Below are 19,016 nucleotides of genomic sequence, written 5' to 3' on the forward strand. Positions count from 1 at the left end.
CCCATACTTTTCTGTTTTTCAGAAGTGAGGAGCAGAGGTTTATGGCCTTCCCAGATCATAAATCAGATTCTTGAGGGCAAAGGGAGCTCCAGGCTGCCCCCTGGTGTGAGGAATTGTCTACCCAAGCTTAGCAGCAGCTTCAGAACAGACTCTTTACAAAGGCCCTAGGAAAAGATGTCAAAACAAAATACAGGAGTTTTGGAAACCCGTCTTGAATCACTTTTAAAAGGCCACAGAAAGGAGTGATGTCAAACCCAGAGGCAGGTTCTGCTCACCACGAGACATAAGAAAAGCTCTGGGCTGACTTAATGAAGGGTTACACCTATTACTCTTTCCACTGAGGACATGTCCAGTTAATTGCAAATGAAGCCAACATCTGGAGAGCTGCTTGGTGGTGGAGCCATCTATAAAAATTAGAGTCTGAGATCATCAGGCCCCAACTAGTCTGGGAGTAGTCTTAAGCACTGGGCTGTCCAGGGCTACAAGTGATCAGAGAGGGGGAAAAGAGGCACTAAAATAGTGTACTTGGAAGTCCTCAGAGGGGTTTTGTCTAAGTCACTGGTCCGCCCCCACTTCTGCTATTACCCCAAAGGCTTTTGCCCACTATAATAGACATCAAGAAGTCTCTAGGGGGCAGCAGGGTGGCTCAGTGGATTGAGAGCCAGGCCTAGAGATGGGAGGTCCTGGGTTCAAATCTGGCCTCAGACCCTTCCCAGTTGTGTGACCCTGGGCAAGTCACTTGATCCCCATTGTCTAGCCCTTACCACTCTTCTGCCTTGGAACCAATACCCAGTATTGATTCCATGACGGAAGGTTTAAAAAAAAATTCGCTAAAGGTTTGGGGAGGGGGGGAGGATTTTGCTTTCCCCAGGCCGAATCCTTAAAATTCATAATCAATTCCTGATGTGTACAGTAAGTGAAGAAAGTGAACCAAAGTTTGGTTTTTCCAGGTTACTGGAAATAAGGTTTACAATCCAGATTTTCCAGTGGGGATGGTGCTATATAAATCCTGCTTGTAACTTGATAGTGTAATTAAAGTTATTGTATGCATACTTTATTCATGAAAATACTTTTGGTTTTTTAATTCCCAGATTTTTTACTTAAAAAAAAAAACAAAACAAAAAAACCCCAAACCTTGCAAACCTCTCTTCCGGAGAAGAGTAGAGTTGGACAACTTAAATGGTGACACCCATCAGCTGTATTCCATAGAGGGTAAGGGAGCCACGTGCTCAGCATCATGGTGACACAGGCTCAAAAAGCAGGACACGCAGTCACCAGTAGCAGGGCTGCATACCTCTGCTGCCCAGCCCTTTCACTGCTGAAGAGGCATTTGTTGGAGCTTCAGTGTTTACAGGCACCCTGGAGCATGATTTCCAAGATCAGTAACAAAGAATGAAAGATAATTAATACTCAGGGCACAATGAGCACAGGGCCCAGTACTGTTCTGGAGCAGAGACGGTTTCATCAGCTAGGAAAGCAAAGACCTCAGGCAATTTCTATTATCTGAATGATGCCACTGTACTCAGTCACATCCATGGGAAAAGGAATTGACTTGCCAACATCCTCCTCTTGGCTCCAAAAAGAAAATGATGCTATATAGGCCAAGAGTGAATTTTTCAACGTCCACATTTAGAAAACATTCATATCCTTCTCAAACCAACCAGTTACTCTGTATACAAAGAGTTTGAATTCAATTCAATTTGACAAACATTTATTAAGCACCTACCATATGCATTGCGCTGTGCTAGGTGCTGAGAATACAATGATTTAACAAGACAAAGTTCCTGCCCTCAAAGAGCTTACAATCTAGAAGTAGGTAAGACAAATTCACAAATAACTATAATACAAATTATAGGATAAATGCATAGGATAAGCCCAGTCACTGACCTTTGGGAAGAGAGATCATTTGTAACTGAGGGATGCTAGTGGTATCAGGGAAGACTTGATGGAGGAGACACTTGAACTTGGACCTTAAAGGAGGTGAATTCAGTAGGTGGGGTATGGAGGCAGAGACCATTCCAAAAAGCACTGGGCACAGCATGTACAAAAAGCATGCAGTCAAGTAATCTGGTTTGGCTGGAACACAGTGTGTGAAGAGGAGAAGATAGTAATTTGGAAAGGAAGGCTGACACCCAGTCATGGAAAGTCTTGGAGGCCAACCTAAGGAGTTCTATGTTTTATCCTAAGAGAAATAGGGAGCAGCAGAAGGCTTTTGAGCAGAGGAATCACACAATCAAAGTTGTACATTAAAAAGACTTCACTGGCAGTTACGGGGCACATGGATTTAAAAGGTTAAAGACAAGAAGCAGAAGAACAGGAAGGAAGCAATTGATAATTCTGGTGGGAGCTAAATGCTATTAACAATTACATCTATGCAATACATACTAGGATTACCCAGAGAGATGTGGTATGTGAGCTTTTGGACATGTTGAAAACCACAAAGTTATGTGAAGAACAAGACAACAAACAAGCTCCTGTGTGTATGGTAAGCAGCTTCAAAATTCATGTGGCAGGCTGCAGTGATGGTACGAGGGGATAAAAAAAAAAGGTCACTGAGTCACTGATTAATTTGAGAAGTAGAGATTAAAGGCAGTATTAAATGAATTGTTTTTAGGATCATGTCAGTTCTTGCAATTTAGGATTCCAAAAAATTAAAAAATAATTCAGGATCAACAAATTGTTTTTGTCTTAGAGCTGACTAAATACTGCCTCTTAAAATTCATAAGACTTGAACAGGAAAGCAGAATAAAATATTTATCAACTATAGGTCATATTTATTTAGTCATAAAGAATATTACCAGACCACCTAAAAAATACCATAATCTTTCCTGATATACTTTCCTCAATACTTTTGCTATAATGGAATAATGAAGAATGTGACTTTTAAAAAATTGGCCCATCCTTCTTAGCCAATGGGTCAGAAAAAAGGTCAAAATAAAAAATGCTAGACACACATACAAATGCAACATATATGCTAATTTATTCAATGTTTAATGAGCACCTACTATGTGCAAGGCACAAGGAAGGGAGTTATGTGCATTGCTTAATGAATCATTTTCAAATAGGGTTCTGAGCTATTGTCAAAAAGTAGTTTCAGTGTTATAACTGACAAAGGGGCATTTTCATAGTACATCACTGGTACATCTGCTGCTTCTTTTTATAACATCACCTATTAAATAAAAAGGAATGTCATCAAAATGAGTAGTGGCTCTATTAATCAAAAAGAGGATATAAGATCAGAACTTTTTCCTAGTAGTTGATGAACACAATTCATTTAGGCAATTAGGCACATGGAATGATTCTGCTACTCTATCTTTAAAGCTTTTCCCCCATTATTGATTCTCAGGGGTTAGAACAGTCCCTGTTCACTTTGAGTTTTCAGCCTCCTCTTCAGTGGCTGGATTCTCTCCACCTCCAACAACCAACTTCATTCTGGACTGAATGAGTCAACCAATAGAAATAGACAAGAGTAGTTCCCAGCAGTCAAAATCAAATGCCAAATGAAAAGGACACTTGAAATGCTAGCCAGAAGTCCAAAGAAGATATCAATACTGAACCTGTTTAGTATTTGGGAAAGAATTTGATTTCACTTTTCTTGGGTGACTACTCTATTTAACCTAACATACTGGAAAATCAGGCCTAATGAAAAGGACAGACAAGCATTTATTTTTCATGATCAAAATGCTTCAAAAAAGCAATAAAACTTCCTAGCATCCCAGTGAGATAAGTACACTAAATTTCATTTTATAGATGAGAAAAACAGACCTGGGAAAAGTGGTGAGAGGATATGGAAAGATTGGGGACAGGCAAAAAAAAAAAAACCAAAAAGCCCAAACCAAACACTAGCATTTAACACTTTTTTTAAAGTACCACCAAAAGAGGAAAATGCATAAAAAATTCTCATTCTCAGTCATGTCTGGAACAAGGGTTTCCCCTCAAGGGTAGTCAATGTATGGCCCTGTAAAAACAGGATAAATGCTTTAAAATCAAATCACTACAGCTATCAAGTGACAACTTTAAAGCATTTTATTCTATTTTTGGTAATGTGAAGTCCATATCCATGGAAACGGGGTGGAAAAGGCCAGTTTCAGCCAGGGGTGTTGCTGTCAGAGCAAAAGGAAATCTTAGCTGTGGCTTTGGCCAACCAGCAAAAGTTTTTTTTTTGTTTTGTTTTGTTTTGTTTTTGCAACCACCATATAAGTCATGAAAAACTTTTACTTGAAAGGGGAAAAAAAGCTTTAATTCAAAGAGGAAAAGCAGTGCAGAAAGCAGATGAGACCATTTCTTTTAATATCTTGCTACTCTCCTGGCTGTTCCAGGCTGAGCTGAGGAAGAATGATCTCTAAGCCTTGCCCTGTATAGTAGGGTGAGATTTACCACCTGTTCCACAGGTGCCTCCTTCTCCAATTTCCTCTGTTCAAGTTTTAAAATGAAAATAAATCAGGTAAAAGGCTCTGGAACACAAACATGTTGCACTGGTACTACGCTTGACCAATCAGGAAAATTAACTTCCACATGCAGCCAGTGGTGTACCACATGCTTAGAGCAAAAGGCGGTGGGGGTGGGGGGCAGAAGGATGGGTATGGACATGGAACACTGTGGGAAAGAAAAGCAAAATGCAGGAATTTAAAATGTTTCTAGTTCTCTTCTGCCATCCTCATGTGTTATATATAACACTTAACATTGTTTTAGTGGAGGAAAACACAGGAGCTTCCAAGTCAAAATAATTCTTATATTATACAACTATTTCTTTTTAATTTAAGAATAGGCATTTGTGGGCTCTAGGAAGTATTTTAGTGAAACACATGCTTCTTTTCCTATTTTCAAACCTTGTTTCGGAATGGTGTGGATTTGTTAAAGCACTTAATAGCATAAAGCTTGCGACCAATCACTGCAACTTCCCTTTGTTAGAATTCTTACAATTAAGTTATCCCACGGACAACGTGTCTCCTGATGCCTTGTATACTTAACAAGTCTGGCTGGTAGACTGGTCTTGTATAGCCCATATCCAAGTTGTCTCTAAGAGGCACAGAGCACAGGAAGTGACCCCAGGCTTGCTTGATTCATTTAACCCTTTCACCTCAGAATTCTTTTGCAGAAAAAGAAAAACATGACCCATCTATTACTAAAGATTTCCTTGTGGGGGGAGGAAAGAAGGAGAAAACATTTGAACATCTGTATTCTACAAAATGTGGGAACAAATGGATTTCTTTCAGCAAGTCTACACTGAAAGGTCAATGGTCAATCATCCATGCACTGACCACTTATTAGGAAAAAACTCAACTCGATTGATGAAATCATCATCATTGTCATAAACAACAAAAATGTTCATTATCTGTTACTGAAAGCAGGATATCTAATATATTCATGATACCTACAGGTCTATGGAAATTATAGCAATTACTTGGAAACAGATTAAAGATCCATCTAAGTTTTTTAAAAGGAATAGTTTTATTTAAAACTGGGATCCAGTGGGGGAGAAGGTGAACCATAAAGGTAAATGTTCTACAAAGCATGGTGAGGATAACAGGATAATATACTTACCAGCACCTCCCATGTGACTAAAAGACATACTTAATGCCAGCCATTATACCGTGGAAAGAAAACAACAAAAGGTAAAAAGTAAAAGGCACCTGGCTATGGACAGAAACCATCGGTCACTGCCTTTGTAACAGGGTTGATCACGTATTGTAGAGAAGGCTGAACAAATGGCATCTTGTATGGAACAATAAAAAAGGCCTAGATCAGATCTGAAGCCCAGTATACTCTACATACAATTAGCCCTCTCTATAGATTTATGGATTTCTGACATTGGAGTAGTTGGTTTTTTTTAAGATAGCGCATCAATGATTAAAAAATAAAGTTCCCATTTTTTCCCTTGAGGAAAATGATTCCTACAATGCCTACAAAAGGCTTTAGGTGTTGCCACTGAAGGCTCCAAGATATCAACCAATGTATAAAAATAAAGCAACTGAGTGAAAAACAAAATTGGTGACGGGTCCATTCCCCTTGGGGTTCATGTTCTTGCCTGAAGGAACAGATTTGAAATCCATCATGGGCCCCTCACACTAAATTTGCTTCTTGGCAAGGGTGAAGAAACAGCTCCATCTCCCTTTGGATATACTGTGCCACTCCTGGGGACAGAAGGGGGCAGAATAGAAGGTAGAAGAGACCAGGAAATGGCAAGGGGTGGCAGGCAATGATCTGAAATACAGGATCCAGGTGAAACAGAAGATTAGCCTTCCCTCAAGTACTCCCTCACTCCAAGCCTATTTTCCTTCCCCTCCTCTGGTTTTCTCTATGCATATTAACCTCTTAACAAGGAAGTCAGAACTAGTCCAGTGTCACTCTCAATTCTAGGCACTCTCTGGAACATCTTTGATAAACCAGGGTTTTTGTTTTATTATTTCTTCCCAACTCCATTGGTTACTTTTGATTTAGAATGGCGATTCCTTCTTCTGGAAGAATGGCTTTCATTATTTCCCGCATGTTTGGGTGGGCTCTCTTCAGTACCTAGCCAAAGGAATCACAACACATTGTCATTTCCAAAGGCCTAGTTCAAAATGTTTCCTCTTATGATTTCTGGATTTCTTTGCCAATGTTGAGGAGGTGTAGTCTACTTAGTTGATACTAGCACCCCATCTAGTGGCCTTTTGAATAAGTTTAGAGATGGCAACTCCAGAATTCTAATTAGAAGCTCCGAATTTTTGAGCTAAAAGCACCCTTAGAAATCATTTGACCCCATCTCTTTCTGCTCCATGGGGAAAAAACTGAGGTCCAGTTAAATAACATGCCTAAAGTCAATATAATATTTGTATAGTCACCTTGTGTCCTATCTGGTTGACTGTCATGCTAAACAACTCTGATGCTCAGGAAAAATTAAAAGGGGTTTCTACAATCAGAGTGCTCTAAAGGTCAGAGGTGTGCAAGGCTAGAGGTGATAAATGTATTTTATGGAGCAAGTAAGGGCAATTAAAAACAAAGCTCCCGGTCATTCCCTAGGCCACATATGGTAACCATCCCTAACTCCATCCGTCAGACGAGTAATCTAGATTAGTATTTACTTGTATTGAAGGATGATCAAAATTTCAGGGATTTATTTTATGTGCAGAAATGTTTTTACTCCTTCACCACATAAAGTACTATAGATAAAGCACTGTTTCTAGGTATATTAGGGGACAAGGAAAAGATTAAAAGACAGTCTCTAAATGAGGAAATGGCCACATTATTTTTCCCCTATAAATGTTTCAGAGTTTTTATTTAATAGCCATCATTATCAAAAAATAAACAAAATCATTACCAAAGACTGCTGCAGTACATTGCGATCCTACTTAGGGACATTCAACTGAGGTGATGCCCCAGAAAAAAATATTCAGTACCTCTCTGCACATATGATATCTATAGCAATACAGGAAGTGATTTAATCTTTAATTAATGGAGAAAAGATACCATGAAGAAATCTTTTTTGTTTATCTTAAAGAAAATATAGGAACCAATAAAAGTCTTAAGTCATCAGAAGTTAAAAGAATACCTTTTGTAAACTTAGAATGAAGCCAGGAGACATCTGAACTGTAGGGGCTATCTTCACCCTCAGAATATGTCTAGAGAAAAGAAAAAACTTGGTTAAGTGTTCTTACATATTTCCAGGAAGGAGGCACAGTAAAAAGCAGCAGGCCCAGGTGCTCTTGTTCCAAGTCACATCCCTGCTATTCAATGTGTATGTATTGTACAAGTGAGGGAAAATAAAGAAACCTCCTTGTACTTCTCAACTAAAAAAATATGTATCTTATCGATGTGAACTGTCCATTATTAAAGCTGGGAAGGGTCTTACATTAATTAGGTGCAGTGTGCTCATTTTAGAGGTGAGGAAAGTCAAGTTTGGAGAAATGAATTGCCTAAGGAGACACAACTACTCAGCATAAGCTGCTAGGTTTAGTTGTGGAAATGCAGGGTACTTAAGATTGCCTTAGACTTCAAAAAAGATCCAAAAATGCTCTTACTGTACTTTTTTTCTAAACCTCAGTTGTGCATACTGCTTTATTAGCATTAGATAATTTACTTCTTAATTCAGTTTGACACACTATCTCATTTGATCCTCACATCATCCCAGGAGACTGGCAGCAGGTATTATTACCCTGGTTTTATAGAGTTAAAGTGAGGCAGAGGGTAAACAATTTGCCCACTGAAGAAGCTGATAGGTGATACAGCAAGAACTAGGAATCAGGATTCTGGTTCTGACTCTACTGTTCTTCCCATGATTTGTATAACCATTGTGTGAATTCCAAACTGTAGCCATAGAATAAATTAATAATTCTAAGATCACTGGAAAGGGCATTCCTACTCCATGTATGAAAACAGCTTTGCTGTTTTAGTCAGTTCTTTCACAGCATCAGGTTTGAATGAGATCCTAGAACAGTGATGGTGAACCTATGGCATGAGTGCCAAAGATGGCATGTAATGTGCTCTCTGTGGGCACTCAAGCTCCCCCCCCACCAAGTTCATTACTATGTTACTAAAAAGGCAGGACGACTTGGAAGGAGCTGCTCCCTTCCCCCTCTCCATAGTGCCTGATGACATTGTTTCGAATCCCCCCGCCCCTCTGCCCAGCAGTCAATGGGAGTGCTTTCTTCTTCCCGAACAGGGGGCATGGCACTCAATCTCAGGGGGACAGGGAGCAAGCACAGCACTTGATCTGGGGGGCTGGGGTGGAGCCTGGCACTCTGTCTCTAAAAGGCTCACCATCACTGCCCTAAGAGAGAAAGTACTATTGAGATGTTTGGTAATGAGAACAACCACCACCAAAATCATTCACTTAATATTGGGCTTTGAGATTTGCAAAGTGCTTTCCTCACAAAAGCTATCTGTGATTGGTCAGGCAAGTATGATCTTCCTCATTTACAGAGGAGGAAACTGAATTTCTAGGATGTACTTGTCCAAGGCCATTTGTAGTAAGTTCCTGAGGGGGGATATGTACCCACATCTTATGACTCTAAGCCCCACATGGCTCTCTCTGTGCCATGCCATTCAGTCCTGACAGTAAGATGGCACCTTGCTTTCTTTTTACATTATTAAGATCCCAATTAAGAGTCTTACACAAAAGGGGATCATTTAAAGAAAATATCACCACTCTTCTGTTTCATACCTTTTCTCGGTGACCACAGTGCTCTGCATACCAAACCATACCATATAAACACAGGAAAGTAGTAAAAGCCTGCAAATGAAAAACAAATAAAAACCTTTGTGACTAGGCATAAGCATTTAGAACAGACACACAATGTGTGTTTTTTTTAAGAGCTATTAAAAAAAACACAACTGCCAAGACACATAGTTCAAATCGAAAGTCTTCAGAGAAATCACCAAGTCAAACCAGAATCTAACAGAGTAAAACCACATGGGCTAAGTAACATCCCCCCTTCTAACCCCACTCTATTTAAAGCTCAAAAGGAACTTAGAAAAAAAGCTTCCCTTTGAGAGACAAGAAAACTGAGGTCAAGGCAGGTGAAGATAGGTACCAAAGCCCAACAAGTAAAAATAACAACAGAATTTGAACTTGGGTCCTCTCAAAAATTGTGCTCCACTACATCATTATCTTTTAGAAGAGTCAAACGTATTAAAGGGAGTAGAAATATCATATATTTTTAAAGCTTTATTTAGAATAATAGGTTAAGGTTTATGGAGGAAAAGTCTACCATTCCTGTTACCATCAAAACCAACTATCACCAGTGAAGCAGGCCAGGTATGGCAAACCACTGCCTCTGCCTAGATTACTGCTTACTACCTCCCCTTAGCCCAGTGTCTAACACATAATAGGTACTTAATAAATGTTTATTGATTGATTGATCAGAGGCAGCTAGTAATTCAAGAAGACCCTTGCCCAGCCCCCTACCCCAAACCACTGGCCTGACTTAAAGCCTGGCCCCAGAGTCTTTATTCAAGGGAACAATCCCAATAGAGATAGGGCCTAGCAAGTGCCTCTGCCCCTATCTTCTCAGTGGTCAGCTACTGAAAACCTGGAAAAGAAAGTTCTTACCACTGAAGTCCACAGGTATGGATTTATCAATGAAAATGTCACTAAAAAAGATATATTTTCATCTGCTTTGTACTATCAGATCCACTGGACATTTCCATCTAACTTGCAGCTAAAATCTCTCCTATGTGTTGTTTCTTCCTATCAGAATGTAAGATCCTGGAGGAAAAAGTCTAAGAAAACTCTGAAACTTCAAGCCTGATATGGCTTCCTGAACCAAGCATGTGGGCTTTGTCTTTTCCTCAAACTCAACATGTTTCTGAATAATAAATGGCTTCCTCCTAAGATCTGAATCTCCTAACTATCTTAGGCCCGTAATGATGTGCAATTATCGCCAAGACACTAAAAAACTTTTAAGTGTCATCCTTGACTTTTTTCTCCTTGTCCATGTATCAGTGTTACTATGCCAGCTCATGATTTCAAGGATATCAAATGCTAAGAGAAAGAGAAAATATATAAAGGAGGTTTCAGCTGCAAATTAGCTTCCATTATGTCTCTGGTTTTTCCATTTCTGTTGCAACCATTCAAGTTTCAGACCTTCATAACCTCTTCTTTGGACTATAATATAACAACCTTCCAACTGATCATCCCACTCTCAGTATCTCCTCTCCCATTCATCCTACATATAATATTAATTAAGGTCTCCCCCTACTCAAAAATCTTCAATGACTTCCCACTGTCTGTCTATAAAGTTTAAATTTCATAGTCTGAAATTTAAGATCTACCAAGTTCTGGCCTCAGCCTGCCTTCTCGGATTGATCTTGTACCATTATCCCATAAGAATTCTGTGCTCTGGTTATTTATTTATTTGTTTAACTATTTCCCAATATATCCAGTACTTCCTGGCCTTAGCTATTTCCTTTTTCTTGAAAACTATCTTCATACAGTTCTCTCTAGTGAAATTTGACATCCTTCATGGATGACTCCTAAGTTGACTCCTAAGGCTTCAGCCAGTCGTTCCTTCTTTGAAATCCCATTGAATTTTCATCATATTGCTCTTATGGCACTTATCATAATCTACTTTGTACTGTAGTGATTTGTATTAATCACTTTATCTCCCATAAATTGCTTGAGAGTAGAGACTCTGTCTTAATAGTATACTTCTCACTCTCAATGCTTAGCACAATATTTCATGACTAGCAGGAACTTAAAAGATTTACCAAATTAAAGTTCAAAAGAATCTTCTTTGCCTGCATGCAGGATAGTAACCAAACCCAGATATTTTGCCTATTGTAATATTAAATATCTTTAGGAAAGATTACTTCCTTCTTGAAAACCTTATCCATCATTATAACAACTCAGAAATTTCTTCCTTAGAGCAAATTTAAATCTCTTCTCTTTCATTTCTTCTTGGCATTCTTTAGTGGAGAATAACAGCAACTCTGTCTTTAACCCTGATCTAGAAGGCAACTTCCTATTCATCCCACGGCCTTCTTCTTCAGAGTTAATAATTCATATGTGTTTAACTTTTTATGGAATTAGAATTTCAAAATGGGAAGGAAACTTGGATCATCTCTAGTTTCTTTATTTTAAAAAAGTAAGAAAGTAGGCCTAGAACATTTGAATAAATCTAGGCAACCTGTTTCTAGGTCAAAGTTAAATCTGGATCAAAGTTTTAGTTTTGCTAGGCAATTCTTTCTTTTGAAAAAGGCAGTATATTTAATCAAAACAGTTACCAGCCAAATCTCTGCATCATATCCAATGTTCACAGCAAAGATATAAGATAAACCATCAAGAACCATGTAGGCTACTTTCTGGTTTTTGTCTATAGTACTGTACTAACTGCTAGCAAGGGGTATAAAAGATAAAACAAGGTATTTTGTTTACTCTTCACTTGCCCCCTATCTGTAAAATGGGGATAACGGCATTTGAGGCCCTTTCTCAAAGAGGTGTTAGAATGATTATGTCTAAATGAAGCCTATCTGCAGGTAAGAGAAGAGATACTAAGACTTCGCTCATGAATTCTGCCTAGCCACATGTGCAAACTGGACCTGGCTATTGAAAATTTTGCTAAGTTAAGGCTAAAAAGAAATTAAGTAATGAACTTGAAAAAGTCTATTAAAATAAAAAATATATACCATTTTGAAGCTATTGATTAATAATCACAATAGATGCTAACATTTATGTGAGCATCCTTTAAAGTGATTTCTTTGGATCAGGTACTATGGTAGGTACTAGAAATCCCAACCATAACTGCCCTCAAGGAGATTATATTCTCACAGGACAGACAATATGTAATATAAGTACAGACAAGACAAATACAAGGTGAAGCCCTCAACAGGGCATACTTCGAATAGGAAAGTTTGAAAGAGGAGTTTGTTCGGGAGGAAAAATAATTAGTGTTTTGGACATGTTGAGTGTGTGGCATCTATGGAACATACAGTTTGAAAGAGGAACACCACAAGTAGTGGTAAAGGGATTAGAAAAAGCTTCAAGTAGAAGATAGTCCTTGAGTTGAGTCTTTGAGGAAATGATGTATTCTATGAGCCAAAGGTGAGGAAGGAGTAGATGCTGGGCACAGGAGTCAAAGAGTCCAGACACAGGAGATGGAGTGTGGTATGTTGGAAATAGCAAGGTCATTTTACCTAGAATGTAGAGTGGGAGAAGGCTGAGAAGACAGGCTGCTTGTGAAAGGTTATAAAAGCTAAACAGATCAGTTCATATTTCATCTTTGAAGTAACAGGAAGCTCTGCAGTCTGAGTACTGAAGTTACCTGGGGAGATAACTGATTAAGGAAAATCACTCTGGGAACTTTGTGGAACAAGGACTGAAGGAGAAAGAGACTTGAGGCAGGAAGATCAATTAGGAAGCCATTTCCATAGTCTGGGTGAGAAAGATAAAAGCCTGAAAACTAAGGAGGTGATTGTGTGAGTAGTTAGAAAGGGACAGATGAGAGAGATGCTGTGGAAATAAAATTGAAAGGATACAACAATTCACTGGATCTGTGGGGTTGTGAAGAACAGTGAAGACTCAAGAATAACCCCAAGGTTACAAACCTGTAAGACTGGAAATATGGTGAAATCTGCCATAGGGAATACTTCAAATCAGGAAATTTGGAAGAGGAGTTGGTTTAGGGGGAAAGATAATTAGCATCTTGGACATGTTGAATGTGTGGCAGCTATGATGCCACATCAGGCAAACAGCTTGAAATGTCCTATAGCTAGTGATGTAGGACAGTAACTCAGGGTAGAGACTGGGACTTGATAATCAGATCTGGGTGCTATGTTCATAAAAATGGCCATTAAACTAGAGGAAGTTGATGAAGTTACCAAGTGAGAGTGTAGAGAACAAATGACCCATTGATAGGGCCTCAGGGGTATATCCACATTTAAGTGGTATTATGTGGATATTAAGCCAGCAAAGGAAACTAAGGAGTGAATAAAGAGGCAGAGAGGAAAACAAAGAGAGAATTGTGTCACAAAAGCCAAGAATGGCTTTTCCAAGAAGAGAAGATGTACAATAATGTCAAATATTAGAAATAGATCCAGAAAGATGAAGATTGAGAAAAGTCTATCAGATATGGTAATTAAGATGTCAACAGTAACTGTGAAGAGTGATTTCAACTGAATGATGAAATCAGAAGCTAGAAGGCAAAGATTTAAGAAACAAAAGAAGAGGAAGTAGGGAGGCAATAAGTGTGGCTAGTTTTTTTAGTTTGACTGAGAAAGATAAGAGGAAAATAAGATGATATTCTCAGGAGATGGTTGAGGCTTTTAAGGGCTTTTTAAAGACAGAGAAGATTTGGACATTTTGTAGGCAATAGAAAGAATAAGGGATAGATAGGGAAGATGCTAAAGATTAATGAGGGGAAGACAATTGAGGGAGTAATTTACTGGAGAAGACAGGAAAGGATGAGATCAAAGGATCACATAGAAGTAGCAGCCTTTCTGAGAAGAAAGGCTGGCCTATTTTTAGAGAACTTTAAAATTTAAAAAGTATTCTCCCCACAACAATCTTGTGAGGTAGAGAGTACAAGTTATCAACTTAATGAACCAAGAAACTCATATATTCAGGAGACTAAGTTTCAAAGTCTGGTTTTATAAGAAGGCCTAGTGGCCACTGGCAGATGTTTATTGCCTGGTACAAAGTAGGTGCTTAAACAAATGTGGAACAAATGATTTGTCTTACAAGATAAGACCACAAAAGATATATTGTTGTCACAGACAAACTTACCATTTCTATGGGGAAACAAGGAGAGAGATCCATTTTATACTTGTCACAAGAGACAAAAGCCTGTAATTCATGGGCTTGCCCTCACACCTGTGAAGCCCAGCAAGCACCCACTAATTTGTCAAAGCCAGAATGTAAAACAGCAATTGCACAGACCTCTTCTTTGTTTAGGGAAAAGAAAGAAAAGAGCTCCACATTGTATGTAACCCTACACACATTTCACCAACTATGGCTGCTAATGAAGGTACAGGGAATTTTAGCTTTCACTTTATGGTAATGAGCATTTACATCCACAATAACTGGTCACTAAACAACTGTGACTGACCAACTTACTTGGCTCTCATCAGGGATTTTGGGAAATACTGTCTGCCTGCTCCTGAGAGTGTTTCTTTTAGAATTCTAAGGGACATACGGCTCTTCCAGTTGAATAATATGTAATTCAGACTTCTACATTAGATAAGAGGCCAGCCCAAACCTTTAGTAAAACTCATCTGAAAAACCACCAAGATTCTATTTCTAATTTTCATCAGTCAATCAATCAACATATCACTCTCCTCTAAAGTTGCTTATAATCTAGCTGGAAAGACAAAGACACACACACACACACACACACACACACACACACACACACACACACACACACACATTAATTGTCAAGAGAAGACAGTATCTACTAAATGCCAAATGAGTTTTACTGTTAAATAGTATAAAAACTAACAAGTAACATGGATATTTGGAGAAAGGATTTGGGGAAAGAAGCTTTTTTTTTTTCAGCCAATGATAGCAGAGGCAGAATTCCAGGGCAGTCCTGTATAAAACCTCTGCCTATTATTCCTAAGTATGGGTAGATGAGGATAGAGACTTAAAAATTAGCAGTCTATGGCATGTGGTTGCCATATTACCTTCTATCTGCCGGCATTTACTTTCAACTGCCTCAGAATCTTTTAAGCAAGGAATGGGCAATTTTCTAACCTGTCATCATGGTTTACCATGAATTCAGTCTAGGTCAATGTGTTTTACTCACAAAGTCTTAAATATCTCAATTGTCTGAGGTCAATCTCAAGATTATTTCAAGAAGAATGTGTTTTCTATACACTTCTTGGGACAGGTTCCTGGAGGAATATTTTTTAGAGGAGAAACTTTTGAGCTCTACAATTGCTGTTTGATGTTCAGTACTATATTATACAGAGAAGAAAAACTTACCACACAAAGAAGCCAAAGCATGACATAAAGTATCTGAGTTTTGGAGAAGAGATCTTGCCCAAATTTTATGCAAACAATTGCTTCCAGAAAACCAATGACCCTAAAGGACAAAGAAAAAGAAAAGTTAAATATTTTGCCATCTTTTAACGGAGCATAAAGACTAAATAAAGGTATTTATAAGGAGTTCTTATTTGTCTATGTGTACAGTCACATTTTGGTCTAGCCTACTGTACACACAGATCAAAGTCTAGAATCGGAGACTCCTAAAGCGTCTCTAGATGTCATCTGGGGTAACTGCTACTCAGTTTTGAAATATATCCTTGATAAATGACTGATAGGCTATTTATACTACACATGGCCAGGTACTAACTTACTACTTCAAAGTGTAGATCATTCCATTATTTTACAGCATTAATTCTTACATAACCTTACCTTCCCACAATGATTATACATGCTATTGCTACATTTTTATAGAAGAAAAAAGTCTGGGGGAGAATAACATTTTTTTTTGTACCTACCACTCTGCCTTTATTTATTTTTTTTAACATTATTTTATTTGGTCATTTCTAAATATTATTCATTGAAAACAAAGATCATTTTCTTTTCTTCCCTTCCCCCCCTCCCACCACCTCTCCCAAGTCGACGCACAATTCCACTGGGTATCACATGTGTTCTTGATTCGAACCCATTTCTGTGCTGTTGGTATTTGCATTAGAGTGTTCATTTAGAGTCTCTCCTCAGTCATATCCCCTCCACCCCTGTAGTCAAGCAGTTGCTTTTCATTGGTGTTTTTACTCCCACAGTTTATTCTCTGCTTGTGGATAGTGTTTTTTAGATCCCTGCAGATTGTTCAGGGACATTGCTTTGACATTAATGGAGAAGTCCATTACCTTTGATTGTACCACAGTGTGTCAGTCTCTGTGTACAATGTTTTCCTGGTTCTGCTCCTTTTGCTCTGTATCACTTCCTCGAGGTTGTTCCAGTCTCCATGGAATTCCTCCACTTTATTATTCCTTTTATGTAGGGTTTTGGATTCTAATCCACCCTGCTTTTTGCTTGCGTTTTATGGGTGAGTTCATTCCATTCACATTCAGAGTTATGATTACTAGCTGTGTATTTCCTAGCATTTTGATTTCTGCTCCTGTTCCTGCCTTTTCTTCTTTCATTATTTCCTTCTACACCAATGTTTGCTTTTAAACAGACCCCCTTGTTCCCACCCTTATTTTACTTCCCTTTCTACCCCCTCCCTTTAATCCCCCCTTATTTTCCCTGTAGTCTTCCTAAAATTAACCTCCCACCCCCTCCCTCTCTTGTACTGCTTCCCTCCCCACCAGACCGTTTGTTACCCTTCTACTCCCCTAAGTGCAAATCTATTTTCTGCCCCCAATGGATTGGATTGTTTTTCCCTCTTTTGAGTCAATTTCAAAGCACATAAAAGTTGAGTTTTTCCTGTCTCTGACCTCTTTACCCTTCCAGTGTATTGATGTTCTCCCACCTCCCACTATGAGCTTCTTTATGACATATAAATTTACCCCCATTTGTTTCTTTTCCCATTTCTTTTAATATTAACCTATTTTTAAGCTCTAGTTATATATGTGTATATATATATGCATACTCATGTGTATGTATTTTTGCATGCATATATCTATATACCTATTTATGTCTTGTCCTTTCATCCTATACAGTTTGTCACTGTTCCCTCTAAGTGTACTTCTTTTTGCTGCCCAGGTAATAACAACAGTTTTTAAGAGTTACCAATGACCTCTTTTCTTATAGGGATACATATTATTTTAACTTATTGAATCTCTTAAAAAAATTTTGTTTGTTTTTCTTTTACCCTCTCTTTTTTAATTACCTTTTGATGATTCTCTTGAGTTCTGTGTTTGGACATCAAATTTTCTGTTCAGGTCTGGTCTTTTCTTTACAAATTCTTGAAATTCTTCTATTTTGTTGAATGACCATACTTTCCCCTGTAAGAATATAGTCAGTTTTGCTGGGTAGATGATTCTTGGTTATAGACCTAGTTCCCTTGCTTTCCGGAATATCATATTCCATGATTCAATGCCTTTCTTTTTTTCAGTGTGGATGCAGCCAGATCCTGAGTTATCCTCACTGTGGTTCCTTGGTATCTGAATGACTTCTTCTTAGCAGCTCGTAATATCTTTTCTTTGATCTGATAGTTCTTGAATTTGGCTATAACATTCCTGGGTGTTGTCAGTTGGGGATTAAGTAAAGGAGGTGATCTGTGGATTCTATCAATCTCCACTTTTCCCTCTTGTTCTAGGATATCAGGGAAGTTTTCTTTAATAATTTCCTGTAATATAATGTCCAGGCTTTTTCTTTTGTCATGGTCTTCTGGTAGGCCAATAATTCTTAAATTGTCTCTCCTTGAACGATATTCTAAATAATCCTCTGTTTTGTGAATGAGATGCTTCACATTTTCCTCAATTTTTTCATTGTTTTGGTTTTGCTTTATAGTGTCCTGCTGCCTTGTGAGGTCACTTGATTCTAGTTGTTTTATTCTGGTTCTTAAAGACTGGATTTCATCCTTAGTTCCTTGGTCGTCCTTTTCCTTTTGGTCTGATTTTCTTTGGAGGTCATCTTTCATCTTCTTCACCTCATCTTTGATCTGCTTTGCCTCATCTTTCATCTCCTTTGCCTCATTTTCCAGCTGGTTGATTTTGGCTTTCAAGACACTATTTTCTTGTTTTAGTTCAAGTGCCTCTGTTTCTAGATGACTTATCTTGGTTTTTAAGTTCTTTTCCCAATTTCCTTCAGCCTCTCTTAATTGTGTTTTGAATTGCATTTTGAGTTCTTCCAAAGCCTGTATCCAATTCGCTGGGATTTCTGATTTTTCCTTTGCTGGGTCCTCCCCCTCTGTTTCGTTTGCTCTTTGCTCATTACCTGTGCAGAAGCTGTCTATTGTAATTTCTTTCTTCTTTTTCTGTTGTTTGCTCAAGTTTATCCCTTCTTTGCTCCCTGTATTTGTCTGTGCTCTTGCTCCTCTCATATTTTTTTTTTTGTTTTGGGGCTGTCAGTCTCCCCTCTTGGAGCTTTGTTAGATCTCTTGGTACAGTCTCTAGGGGAGGAATGTTAGCTTCCCTGTCCTCTGGAGGCTTTTGATCAGATTAAGTTCAACTGGGTTGGGCTGTATGTGCTCTGAGGCCAAAGACTCCTGGAAGGCTGGGCCACCCAGGCTCTTTCCAGTTCTCTCCAGCTGCTTCTCTGCTGTCCACAGAGTTCCCCAGTGCCTTTGCCTGCCTCCCTGAGCTCTGAGGAGTCCTGATGGGGTTAGGTTCAACTGGATTGGTCTGGATGTGCCCCGAGGCAACGGTGAGACTGAAGCCAGATGGAGGGACCCAGCCATGGCCCCGGTCTCTCCCTGGCTTCCTTCCCGCTGGATGCTCTGAGCCCGGCTCACCGCTGCTCACAAGGTAGACCCTCCAAACCAGTACCTTTGCCTGCTCAGAGGTTCCCGCTGCCACTGGGGGCTCAGCCCTCTGGGTTGGGGGGGAGGGGTCCTGGTACCTTCCCTCTGCCTTACCCTTAGACCTGAGTATTCTCGGATTCTGGCTTTTGGGGGGGGCGAACCTTTTGATTTGAGTCCAGAAGGAGG

General features: G+C 39.0%; 1 protein-coding gene across 1 annotated transcript in view; it reads right to left on the minus strand.

Annotated features, from left to right (window-relative positions):
- Nucleotides 1–1,694: 1,694 nt before the first annotated feature.
- The window catches only part of PTDSS1 (phosphatidylserine synthase 1), a 65,537-nt gene continuing 48,215 nt past the window's right edge, over nucleotides 1,695–19,016 (minus strand). Inside the window, exons 10-13 of the mRNA XM_001368985.4 lie at nucleotides 15,401–15,500; nucleotides 9,143–9,211; nucleotides 7,532–7,601; nucleotides 1,695–6,513 (exon numbers count right to left, since the gene is read on the minus strand). Of these exons, the coding sequence (XP_001369022.1) occupies nucleotides 6,404–6,513; nucleotides 7,532–7,601; nucleotides 9,143–9,211; nucleotides 15,401–15,500 (349 nt within the window). The 3' untranslated portion in view covers nucleotides 1,695–6,403. The remainder of the gene's footprint in view (nucleotides 6,514–7,531; nucleotides 7,602–9,142; nucleotides 9,212–15,400; nucleotides 15,501–19,016) is intronic.

Source organism: Monodelphis domestica, chromosome 3, assembly GCF_027887165.1.
Source record: "Monodelphis domestica isolate mMonDom1 chromosome 3, mMonDom1.pri, whole genome shotgun sequence".
Classification (NCBI taxonomy): domain Eukaryota; kingdom Metazoa; phylum Chordata; class Mammalia; order Didelphimorphia; family Didelphidae; genus Monodelphis; species Monodelphis domestica.